Consider the following 13,050-nt stretch of genomic DNA (forward strand, 5'->3'; position numbering starts at 1 on the left):
ATCAAGAAGGAGCAACTTCTACCCAGTTAACCTGCACTGAGTATCAACCTCTAAATTCTTAAACTGTTTAAATCGCTGAGCGTATTGTTGTAGTACATATCACTACTGGTACAGTGTGCGGGATCTGTAAACTTGAGGATTGACATACAACTAGCTGTTACGCAAAGCATTTGCTTTTGTCTTTGCTAGAATCATTTTATTGACAGTAATATTTCTATTTGTCAAAACTCTTAGACGTGTCATTAAGGAGGGAAATTATCAATACAGGTTACTGTTAAGTTGGGTTATTTTACCACAAGTCAAGTTATTTTAAAACAGGGTCCCATTTTATTCAGTGAGACGCTATGATGAAATAACCCAGCTTAACAGTAGCCCACGTTGACAACTACCCCCCTCTAAAATCTGAAATTCATATCATCTCCCTCTTGCTTGTTAACAGTACACATTTTCCTTAATAAACAAACAGAATTTTCCTTAAAATGAGGGCATTTAGGATTAAGTAATCAAGCTAGAGCTACAGTGGTGGAAATAAGTATTTGATCCCTTGCTGATTTTGTAAGTTTGCCCACTGACAAAGACATGAGCAGCCCATAATTGAAGGGTAGGTTATTGGTAACAGTGAGAGATAGCACATCACAAATTAAATCCGGAAAATCACATTGTGGAAAGTATATGAATTTATTTGCATTCTGCAGAGGGAAATAAGTATTTGATCCCCCACCAACCAGTAAGAGATCTGGCCCCTACAGACCAGGTAGATGCTCCAAATCAACTCGTTACCTGCATGACAGACAGCTGTCGGCAATGGTCACCTGTATGAAAGACACCTGTCCACAGACTCAGTGAATCAGTCAGACTCTAACCTCTACAAAATGGCCAAGAGCAAGGAGCTGTCTAAGGATGTCAGGGACAAGATCATACACCTGCACAAGGCTGGAATGGGCTACAAAACCATCAGTAAGACGCTGGGCGAGAAGGAGACAACTGTTGGTGCCATAGTAAGAAAATGGAAGAAGTACAAAATGACTGTCAATCGACAAAGATCTGGGGCTCCACGCAAAATCTCACCTCGTGGGGTATCCTTGATCATGAGGAAGGTTAGAAATCAGCCTACAACTACAAGGGGGGAACTTGTCAATGATCTCAAGGCAGCTGGGACCACTGTCACCACGAAAACCATTGGTAACACATTACGACATAACGGATTGCAATCCTGCAGTGCCCGCAAGGTCCCCCTGCTCCAGAAGGCACATGTGACGGCCCGTCTGAAGTTTGCCAGTGAACACCTGGATGATGCCGAGAGTGATTGGGAGAAGGTGCTGTGGTCAGATGAGACAAAAATTGAGCTCTTTGGCATGAACTCAACTCGCCGTGTTTGGAGGAAGAGAAATGCTGCCTATGACCCAAAGAACACCGTCCCCACTGTCAAGCATGGAGGTGGAAATGTTATGTTTTGGGGGTGTTTCTCTGCTAAGGGCACAGGACTACTTCACCGCATCAATGGGAGAATGGATGGGGCCATGTACCGTACAATTCTGAGTGACAACCTCCTTCCCTCCGCCAGGGCCTTAAAAATGGGTCGTGGCTGGGTCTTCCAGCACGACAATGACCCAAAACATACAGCCAAGGCAACAAAGGAGTGGCTCAGGAAGAAGCACATTAGGGTCATGGAGTGGCCTAGCCAGTCACCAGACCTTAATCCCATTGAAAACTTATGGAGGGAGCTGAAGCTGCGAGTTGCCAAGCGACAGCCCAGAACTCTTAATGATTTAGAGATGATCTGCAAAGAGGAGTGGAGCAAAATTCCTCCTGACATGTGTGCAAACCTCATCATCAACTACAGAAGACGTCTGACCGCTGTGCTTGCCAACAAGGGTTTTGCCACCAAGTATTAGGTCTTGTTTGCCAGAGGGATTAAATACTTATTTCCCTCTGCAGAATGCAAATAAATTCATATACTTTCCACAATGTGATTTTCCGGATTTAATTTGTGATGTGCTATCTCTCACTGTTACCAATAACCTACCCTTCAATTATGGGCTGCTCATGTCTTTGTCAGTGGGCACACTTACAAAATCAGCAAGGGATCAAATACTTATTTCCACCACTGTATAATTTGGATAGCTGAAGTGACATACAACACACAGAAGACTGTAATACCTGGATGTCATTCATGGCTTGAAAACATTCATTTTAGGCACATTACTACATATTAGAGGTCATTTTAGAAGGCTTGTGTGGCATTTTACATATGTAAAGCATGACTTTAGGGGGCATAGATTGGTTTTGGGTGAGCTCGGACCTAAAATTTGGCGTTTTCCACTCCATCTGTATAGGGACTCTCAGTTTAGGCCCTAGTTTGCTCAGAAGCTGCAATAATACCTAGCAGATAACAATCAGCATGCCTCAGACCCCATACTATTTTGGGAGACTGCGAAGACTGTTTTGAGAGAGGAAACCATTGCTTATGTGGCCGTTAAGAGAGAGAAATTAGCCAAAGACTTATTGTACTTGGAGCATTAGGTTGGCCGCTGTAAGTAGGAGTAGGTTTTGCATCCCTCCCCAATGACTAAAGATAATTTACAAGATGCCAGAGTGGCACTTAATGTCCATATTCATGACAAGGTGATTAAATCTCGTGTGCACTGTAAGCATAAACTGTATCAACATGGGAACCGTACTGGGAAGTTGTTAGCCCATTTAGTCCATCCTTGAGAGGTGCCCTGGTTTTGTACAGGCATGAGTTACCAGAGTAAAATTGTTTCTAATACCGAACAACTGACGCTGCTGTTTTCCCAATAGTTTGCTCGATTTTATCAGCAGTCTGCAGTACCAGATGGGGCAGTTCAGTCATATGTGTCTTCTTTGGTTTTGCCCAGGGTCAGCCCTCAAGACACTGAAAAATTGCATGAGCCGATTTTGGCCTAGGAGATTCTGCAGGCCATAAAGCAGACCCCCTTTGGCTAACACCCCATGTCCTGATGGCCTGAGTGCCGAATTTTATAAACTTTTGCGGGACCTTATTTGTTTCCCTTCGGAGGCACATTTTAGATGGGTCTGTGAAGCTGCTGCTTTTCCGACATGTGCAAATCATTCGATCATAGTGGTTTTGCCTTTAGCATGGTCGGGATTCCACTCTTTGGACTTGTATAGACCCATCTCCTTGCTCAATTTTGAAGTGAATGTGATGACTGAGATCCTTGCGACTCGAGTGGCGGGCCTACTTCCAGAATCTTATCCATCAGGATCAGGTGGGCTTTGTACAATCTTGACAGGCAGTTTGGAATGTTCATAAGGTTATGGCTGCTAAGGGATATTGTACCACTGGAAAAGTCCCTGCTCTCTTAGTTAGTCTGGATGCCCTGAAAGCATTTTGATTGTTTGCATTGGGACTATTTGTTCCTCTTATTTGATAAATATGGTTTTGGAGATTCCTTTCTTGATATGATGATAATCTTATATATTAATCCTACGTTGGCGGTTCTGGTCAATGAAGGACTCTCTGATTACTTTTCTTTGGCGCGGGGCAACCGTTGAGGGTGCCCTTTGTCACCACTTATTTGTACTTGCTCTGGAGCCCCTGTTGATTGCATTACGGGCAGATCCTGAGGTGATTGGTCTCCCTATTGAGGAGGACGTAGTGAAATGTGTGGCTTTAGAGCTCAGGTGTCTTCACCCATCCATGCTGTTCTTTACAATGGCTTTTGCATTTGGTGCAGTCCCATGGTAGAGTTTCGGGCTTGTCACTTAACCTTTGCAAATCTGAGGCTCTGGGCCTGGGAGGGTACCAATATGCTGATTGGAGGGATAACTTTCCATTGAAGAAGGTGCACCATAAATTGAAATATTTGGGAGTTTGACTAGTAAGGTGACTGTATGGCTCAGTCTTTAGATGTTTTTGTTCTGTGGGCACTACTGCTGCTCTCCCTCTTGGGGTGTATAGCTTTATATAAAATGGTTTTATTCCCAGTGGCTATATGTTTTACATACCTTTCCAATGCACCTTACTAACCGTGATCTGGCCATTTTTCAGAAAAGATTTTATGGAATTACAAGAGGCCTAGAGTTTCCTTACACCAGCGCTCTCTGCATTTTGGTGGTGGTGGGGGGGAGTCTAAATTTACCTGACTTGAGGCATTATAATGTGACCTGTATTGTGCGATACTTACTGGATTGGATTAAAGGGACTGTTTACTGTGCACCGACTCATCTGCTGTACTATCTTCATACCAAACAACCCACGCAGGCGGTGACGACTGCAGCATCTCCCATTTAAAAAAACATGCACCAGGGTTGGAAGTGGTTCTGCAAGCAGTTATGACTCCCCTCTTTCTCTACCATGCTGCTTCCTCTTTGTGGTAAGAAAGACTTGGATCCTGATGCGACAAATTTGTACTTACAACGCTGGTCTCAAAATGGATTGCCTTATGTTTGCAACTTTGTGATGGATACAGGAACTATGAAATCCTTTGCGCAGCTTCAGCAGGAGGTGATCCTGCTCCTGTTGAGTGGTTCGCTTATCATTAAATGCACCATTATAGGAGTGCGCTGGATGTATGTACTTTGAATGAGGAAGCAGCTGTTTCAATCTCTGAGATTTGCTCTGGACTCAAACCACTAAGGCAAGTGTATCCTATTATCAGCTCTGCTTGCGTAGCTTGGCACCTACTTGGGATTATGATGCTTTGGCTGAAGTCTGGAATCGGACTTTATTACCTGAGGAGTGAATTACTGGTGACGTGCTGCGGCTGTTAATAAAACACTTAAAGCATCTCACTCGTTCAATATCCTTTCAGGAGCAACAATATAAGTTTCTGCTCTGCCTCTATATACCAGGCATACCTGGCTCATATGACAGAAATGGCAGAGTGTCCACGCTGCAGAGCTGAGCCGACAACGTTTGTGCATATGTTCTGGATGTGTCCTTTGATTAAGCCTTTCTGGATGCAGGTGCCGACTTACCTGTCTCTGCTATTGGGTAGATGCCTTCTGCTCCATAAAGACGTTCAGCTGTTCTCAAATTTTGTTTCATTGGGCCTAAGAACAGGCCTTAAGCTTCTACACAAGGCATTTTTTTCTGGCCAGAAAGTGACTGCTTGGAGGAATGAACTTTTTAATTTAATGAAAATGGAGAGATTGGATGCTGGTCTGAGGTCACTTAGGGCCTGTAAAATCTTTCAACAAATTTGGCCCCCAGTGTGGGATCATCTGGCACATCACGCTCATAGTTATTTGTTGAACTTGAAGTACTTAATTTTTTTTTTTGGGGGGGGGGGGGGGGGGGGGATACTGTTGGGTTTGTTATGATTGTGGGATTGGATCGCCATGAAAAATCAACATGTACGGTCTGCTTCAATTTGTTCTGTATTTTCTTGATTAGGAAGGGGGTGGGGGGAGAGATGAAACATGGAAAATTACCACGTATTTTTATTTTTGATGCCTATTTTGGTATCATGTGATTATAATAAAGATGTAATTTTTAAAAAACATACTCTTTAATAATCCTTAAAATAAAACCCAACATGGCTATATATTGGAAATAGCCTGCATCAGGGGTTGCAAACAATTGGTATATCTATAAAAACAAAAGAAGAAATGAGAACCATTTGTTAAAATTTCATGTCTTGTTAGTTCACTATGAGGCTCATTTTCAAAGCACATAGACGTACAAAGTTACATATATTATTATGTAAGTGCTTTGAAAATAAGCACCTATATGTCAAAAATATCATTGTAGAAGGACATACCTTGTAATCACTTCCAAAGGAAACATGACAAATTATTTTAGCAACAGGTATCTCTCTCCTAAAAGGTAATTAAAAGCTATGTCCCTCAACAGTGATGTTTATGAAATATAGTGAACTAATAATGCTTTTTATGAAGCATAGAAAAGAAAGGCAGATGAACACCATTGTGCTCATTTTCGAAAGTGAAGGACGTCCATCTTTCAACATAAATCGGAAGATGGACGTCCTTCTCCCAGGGAAACCTGATTTAGGATGTCTCCAACTGCACTCCGTCGCAAGGACAGCCAAAGTTCAAGGGGGTGTGTCAGAGGTGTAGCAAAGGCAGGACTTGGGCGTGCCTAACACTTGGACGTCCTTGACGAACACTTGGACGTTTTCACCCGGACCTGTTTTTCTTACCACTAAGGCACAAAAAGGTGCCCGAAATGACCAGATGACCACCGGAGAGAATCGGGGATGACCTCCCGTTACTCCCCCAGTGGTCACTAACCCCCTCCCACCCTCAAAAAACATGTTTAAAAATATGTCATGCCAGCCTCAGATGTCATACTCAGGTCCATAACAGCACATGCAGGTCCCAGGAGCAGTTTTAGTGGGTACTACAGTGCACTTCAGACAGGCGGACCCAGGCCCATACCCCCCTACCTGTTACATTTGTGGAGGAAACAGCGAGCCCTCCAAAACCCACCACAAACCCACTGTACCCACATCTAGGCGCCCCCCTTCACCCGTAACGGCTATGATAGTGGTGTACAATTGTGGGTAGTGGGTTTTGGGGGGCTCAGCACACAAGGTAAGGGAGCTATGTACCTGGGAGCAAATTATGAAGTCCACTGCATTGCCTCCTAGGGTGCCCAATTGGTGTCCTGGCATGTCAGGGGGACCAGTGCACTACAAATGCTGGCTCCTTCCATGACCAAATGGCTTGCATTATGACATGGACATCTTTGGTTTCGAAAATCGCCAAAAGTCAGAAACGCGTCCATGTCTAGGGACAACCAAATCTAGGGACAGCCAAATTTAAGGATTTGGACGTCTCTGACAGTATTTTCAAAACGAAAGTTGGACGTCCATCTTGTTTTGAAAATACGGGTTTCTCAGCCCCTGGATTTCGCAGTTTTGCAAGGACGTCCCTTTCGAAAATGCCCCTTAATATTGCCTATCTAGTCTGCCCTTCCACAACATCTACTAAACCTTCCTTCTTTAGAGATCCTATGCATTTGTCCTGAGCTTTCTTGAATTTAGGTAGTCTTCACCACTTTCATTTGGAGGCTGTTCCATGTATTCTTCACCTTTTCTGTGAAGAAGTATTTTCTTAGGTTACTCCTGAGTCTATCCCATTTCACCTTTATCTTATGCCCTCTCATTCCAGTGCTTCCTTTCAATAGAAAGAGATTTGCCTCTCTGGACTGTGGAGTCAGGGTCAGAAGGAATTTTGGGCGGAGTCGGAATATATATATTCCAACCCCACCCAAAATTCCTTCTGACCCTGACTCCACAGTCCAGAGAGGCAAATCTGTCTCATACACACACACACTGACCCCTCCTTGGAGAATACAACACAGATGATGAACACTTTGGAACCCCAATACAAGCCCAACACCGACACAGACTTCACCACACCCATCACCCCACCCCCACCCCTCATTCTGACAGAGAAAAAAAAACTGTACCACCCTCTCGTAAACCCTCCCCTGTCTCACTTACACATAAACACATGATCTCTCTCTGTGACACACAACACACACAGTTCCCCAACCCACCCCCTCACAAGGTAAGTGTCACACACACTCATGGACCATCGCAGTTCGTCAAATCCATCCCCACCACTGTTACTGTCAGAAACACACAAACACACACAATCTAACTATCACATACACAGTTACTGCCTGAATCATAGACACACACACTGAAAAAGCCAAGAACTACACAAACAACTACCCCTCCTCTGTCAGTAGAACAATGATGTACAACACTTAGGAACTCCAATCAAACACCCCCGCCACACCATACCACTTCACCAACCTCATCCCCCAACCCCCTCTATCATTATGACAGACAGAAACAATCTGCACACCACACACACATGCAGTCGCCCCCATCTTCTCAGCTCCCACCCACTATATCACTTTCACACACACACAAGATCTCTATCTGTGACACTCACACTCTGTCTCTTTCACGCAGCCACACACACAGATTCAAACACACTGTCTCTCATACACTCAGACTTACTTTCATACACAGACTGTATCACACACTCAGTCACTCTCTCTTTCACATATACACTATCTCTCTACTGTGTTCCACTTTTACAAACTATCAATAAAAAAACAAAAAAAATATTTAAAAAACACATACATTAAAACAGTTCAGGTATAAAAAAAACACAAATAGATAAAAACCTTGCTAGCGCCTGTTTCATTAGTTTGAGAAACAGGACTTTTTTACTAGTGGGATATAAATGTCACAAACAAATAATATGAAACAGTAACGTTGATAGTGGGGTTTCTTTTTTTAAAGCCAACAATGTTAATGTTTTGCATTTTATTTCTTTTCATCCCTTGTACTCTTTGCAGAAAAATGGGACAGATGATGGTGAATATGTTTATTTGAGTGGAATAGATAACTACTTTGACTTCGCCAGGATTGTGAAGTGGCAAGGAAATGAGTAAGTTTGGGAAGAAACTGCAAAATGTCAAGCCTGCATGTATGTGTATGTTGTGAGTTTTACCACTTTTGAGCAGATGTATCACTTCCAATTTCTGTGGAATTTTAATATTACTGTCGGGTACTACAGGTGAACTATGTGAAGGGCAGCTTTAAAAAGCATTTCTGTGGGTACAACAGAGCTGAACTGCTTCAGCAAAGCAGTTGAGGTTTATCCTGTTTGGGTAGATGTGAATCCAACACTAGTTCTTTCCTTCCCCATGCTTAAATAAATAAATCCTATTCTGTCCTAGGCAGTTAGGGAACGTAAAAATTTAATTTACAATTTCTCTGTATTCCAGAGTCTAGGACTAGTGGCTATTGAAGAGCAGTCCACACAAAATTTTAACTAATCCCTTCATGTGGTTCTTAATGACAGACATCCTGGAAGGTCCACCCTTAAATTTGTCAATCTACCTTCTTACTCTGCTTTCCTGACTGTTATTTTTCAAAAATAGATTTGTAGCTCTTTTTTTCTTTTTTTGCTAATGCCCCAGTTCTTTTGTCGTCTAGTCTAAAATTAGTCACAACCAGGTTTAGCTATATGTAGCAACTCTGGTTGTATCCGGTTCCTGTCACTGTGTGTATTTCACTAGCCTACTAGTGTGTGTCTACGGTGACAGTTTGGAAGCTCTAAGTTCCTTAGCATCAGTAGCAGATGAATCCAGACACTACTACTATTACTACTTATAATTTCAAAAGCGCTACTAGACGTACGCAGCGCTGTACACTTGAACATGAAGAGACAGTCCCTGCTCGACAGAGCTTACAATCTAATTAGGACAGACAAACAAGAGATAAGGGAATATTAAAGTGAGGATGATAAAATAAGGGTTCTGAATGAGTGAATGAGGGTTAGGAGTTAAAAGCAGCATAAAAAAACATGGGCTTTTAGCTTAGATTTGAAGACGGCCAGAGATGGAGCTTGATGGACCGGCTCAGGAAGTCTATTCCAGGCATATGGTGCAGCAAGATAAAGGGAACGGAGTCTGGAGTTAGCAGTGGAGGAGAAGGGTGCATATAAGAGAGATTTACCCAGTGAACGGAGTTCCCGGGGAGGAATGTAGGAAGAGATGAGAGTGGAGATGTACTGAGGAGCTGCAGAATAAATGCACTTATAGGTCAATAAGAGGAGTTTGAACTGTATGCGGAAATGGATAGGAAGCCAGTGAAGTGATCTGTGGTGAGGGCTAATATGACCATAACGACCCTGGCGGAATATTAGTCGTGCAGCAGAATTTTGAACAGATTGAAGAGGAGAGAGATGGCTAAGTGGGAGACCTGTGAGAAGCAAGTTGCAATAGTCTAAGCGAGAGGTGATAAGAGTGTGGATGAGGGTTCTGGTAGTGTGCTCAGAAAGGAAAGAGTGATTCCATATCATCAAGCTGATCAATCCATAGACTGGTGGGTTGTGTCCATCTACCAGCAGGTGGAGATAGAGAGCAAACTTTTGCCTCCCTATATGTGGTCATGTGCTGCCGGAAACTCCTCAGTATGTTCTCTATCTCAGCAGGTGGTGGTCACACACAGCAGCAGCAGCTCTGGCTAGGCCTCCAAGCCTAATTTTTAGGTTTTGTTGAGTGCCTGGGGTTGAGGGCTCTTTTGAGCAAGTGCAAACCTGGTGGTGCCAGGTCCCTCCTTTTCTCCCCCCTCCCGCTGGCTCCGTTAAAAAAAAAAAAAAAAAAAAAAAAAAAAAAATTTTAAACGTCTTTAAAGGCGTTTATTTCGACGTTTATTTAAGCGTCTATTGCAGCTACTCACTGGGACACCAGGTCGTTACAACTCGGAGCGGACAGCAGGTAATTTTACCTTTTTATAGCGGGCGGGGGTTCCCCGATTCTTCTCCTCGTGGCACATGGCGTCGGAGGGCGAGGGCGCAAAGGGTCGCTCCCCGGGTCGCTTGAGCGCTTCTAGAGGGGATGCGGGGGTCTTAAAGCCTGATTCGCCCTTGTTGGGTGGCAGTTTTGTGACCGATGAATGTACCGGTCCTTCCTCCGGCGTGGCGGTTTTTCCCGCCATAAACGCCCATCCCCCGCTCCTCGCCTCCGCCATTTTGGCCGGCCACGCGGCTCGGACGGCTTCTTCTTGGGCCGCCCTTGAGGTTGGAGACATTAATGCCATGAACGCCCTTAATTTGGGCGACGGCACAGAAGCGGCTAAAGTTAAGAGCCGTTCTTCCCGCGCGGCTCCTTCGCGGAGTTTCGCGCCGGACGCCATTTTGGATGCGCAGCAGGCCTCTCCCCCGCTGTTGCGAGCGCCGGTTGAGAGTGCGCCTAGGGCTGTTGCCCAGGCTGCGGAAGTGCACAGTCTGGGGGGTTTCTCCCCCGAGTTTGTTTTGCTGCTGCATCAGGCCTTCCTCATGCACAACGCTGCCCCCGCTCCCTCGTCTGGTAAAGAGGTTGAGGTTCCCAGAGGTAAACGCCCTCGGGTTGATTCCCAGGCCTTGGAGGAATTTGTCTCCTCCGATGTAGATGAGGGCAGCGTGTCTGAGGTCTCCCAACGGTCCTTTGCGGATTCCTTGGAGGAGACGGATCCCCGCTCGGTTGGAGCGGATGACCCCTCTGCAGCGCGGCTTTTTCGCCCAGAGGATTTGCCCAACCTGTTGTTACAGGCCATGGACACTTTGAAGATTTCCTCTCCGGAGGACGTCTCTCCCTCAGCCCCTGTTGGCTCCGCCATTATGCTGGGGACGAAGCGCCCGCCGAGAACCTTCCACGTGCATGATGCCATGCACACCTTAATTTCGGCTCAATGGGATGTCCCAGAAGCGAGCCTTAAAGTGGCTAGGGCTATGTCCCGCCTCTATCCTTTGGCTGTGAGTGAACGTGAGGCCTATCTGTGGCCTACCGTGGATTCTTTAATCACTGCGGTGACTAAGAAAACGGCATTGCCGGTGGAAGGTGGCACGGCCCTAAAGGACGCCCAAGACAGGAGATTGGAGGCGGCCTTAAGGTCGTCCTTTGAGGCGGCTGCTTTAAGTTTGCAGGCCTCAGTTTGCGGCTCCTATGTGGCCAGGGCGTGCCTGACTATGGTGCAGCGGGCTTCCCCCTCGGATCATTCCTTGAGGGATGATTGGCCAGCCCTGGAATCGGGCTTAGCCTATGTGGCAGACTTGCTGTATGATGTCTTGAGAGCCTCAGCTAAAGGCATGGCTCAGACAGTCTCTGCGCGGCGGTGGCTTTGGCTGAAACATTGGTCTGCTGACCACGCCTCTAAATCCCGCCTGGCTAGGTTGCCTTTTAAAGGCAAGCTGCTCTTTGGGGTCGAGCTGGACAAAATCGTGACCGATCTCGGCACATCTAAGGGCAAGAAGTTACCAGAGGTCAGGGCTCGGGCTAGTGCTCGTCCCGGTACCTCCAGAGGACGGTTTCAGGAAGCCCGTCGGTACCGCCCGGGCAGGTCGGGTTCTTCTGCCCCCTCTTCCTTTAAGAGGCATTTCTCCCCCAAGCAGCGTTCCTTTCGCAGAGACCGCCGTCCCGGAGGTGCTCCCTCCGGTCCTCCCCCAGGGTCTCGTACCCAATGACGGGGTCTTGGTCCACGCCCCAGTGCAGATTGGAGGACGGCTGTCCTCGTTTCTGGGCGAGTGGACCACAATAACTTCAGACGCTTGGGTGCTGGAAGTCATCAGAGACGGCTACAAGCTAGAGTTCTGCCGACCCTTAAGAGACGGGTTTGTACTCTCTCCCTGCAAGTCTCCGGTCAAAGCTGTGGCAGTGCAGCAGACTTTGGACAATCTGATCCGCCTGGGGGCGGTCGTTCCGGTGCCAGAAAGTCAGCTTGGCAAGGGGCGTTACTCCATTTACTTTGTGGTACCAAAGAAAGGAGGTTCTGTCCGGCCTATCCTCGACCTCAAAGGGGTCAATCGGGCCTTGAAAGTGCGGCACTTTCGCATGGAGACTCTCCGCTCTGTTATAGCGGCAGTGAAGGCAGGGGAGTACCTGGCTTCCTTGGACATCAAGGAAGCGTACCTGCATATTCCCATCTGGCCTCCTCATCAACGCTTTCTGCGTTTTGCAGTCCTGGGCCGACACTTCCAGTTCAGAGCCCTCCCGTTCGGGTTGGCTACTGCTCCGCGGACCTTTTCCAAAGTAATGGTGGTCATAGCGGCCTTCCTGCGAAAGGAAGGAGTACAAGTCCATCCTTATCTGGACGACTGGTTGATCCGAGCCCCCTCTTATGCAGAGTGCGGCAAAGCTGTGGACCGGGTAGTTGCTCTTTTGAGCTCCCTGGGATGGATCATCAACTGGGAGAAGAGCCAGCTGCGACCGACTCAGTCCCTGGAGTATCTGGGAGTTCGATTCGACACCCAAGTGGGCAGAGTGTTCCTGCCAGACAATCGGATTGTCAAACTTCAGGCTCAGGTGGACCAGTTCCTGGTAGCCTCTCCTCTTCGGGCTTGGGACTATGTGCAGCTGTTGGGCTCTATGACGGCCACGATGGAAGTAGTGCCCTGGGCCAGGGCTCATATGAGACCACTACAACACTCTCTGCTGCAGCGCTGGACTCCGATGTCGGAGGATTATGCGGTGCGTCTTCCCTTGGATCCAGCAGTGCGCAGGGCGCTGAGCTGGTGGATGCAGGCAGACAAGTTGTC

At 46.4% G+C, this 13,050-nt stretch overlaps 1 protein-coding gene across 1 annotated transcript in view; it reads left to right on the top strand.

The window, feature by feature from the left end:
- SCARB2 (scavenger receptor class B member 2) overlaps positions 1 to 13,050 on the top strand; it is a 187,580-nt gene that overhangs the window by 81,537 nt on the left and 92,993 nt on the right. Inside the window, exon 5 of the mRNA XM_030190578.1 lies at positions 8,327 to 8,418. Coding sequence (XP_030046438.1) covers positions 8,327 to 8,418 — 92 coding nt within the window. The remainder of the gene's footprint in view (positions 1 to 8,326; positions 8,419 to 13,050) is intronic.

This window comes from Microcaecilia unicolor, chromosome 2, assembly GCF_901765095.1.
Source record: "Microcaecilia unicolor chromosome 2, aMicUni1.1, whole genome shotgun sequence".
NCBI lineage: Eukaryota > Metazoa > Chordata > Amphibia > Gymnophiona > Siphonopidae > Microcaecilia > Microcaecilia unicolor.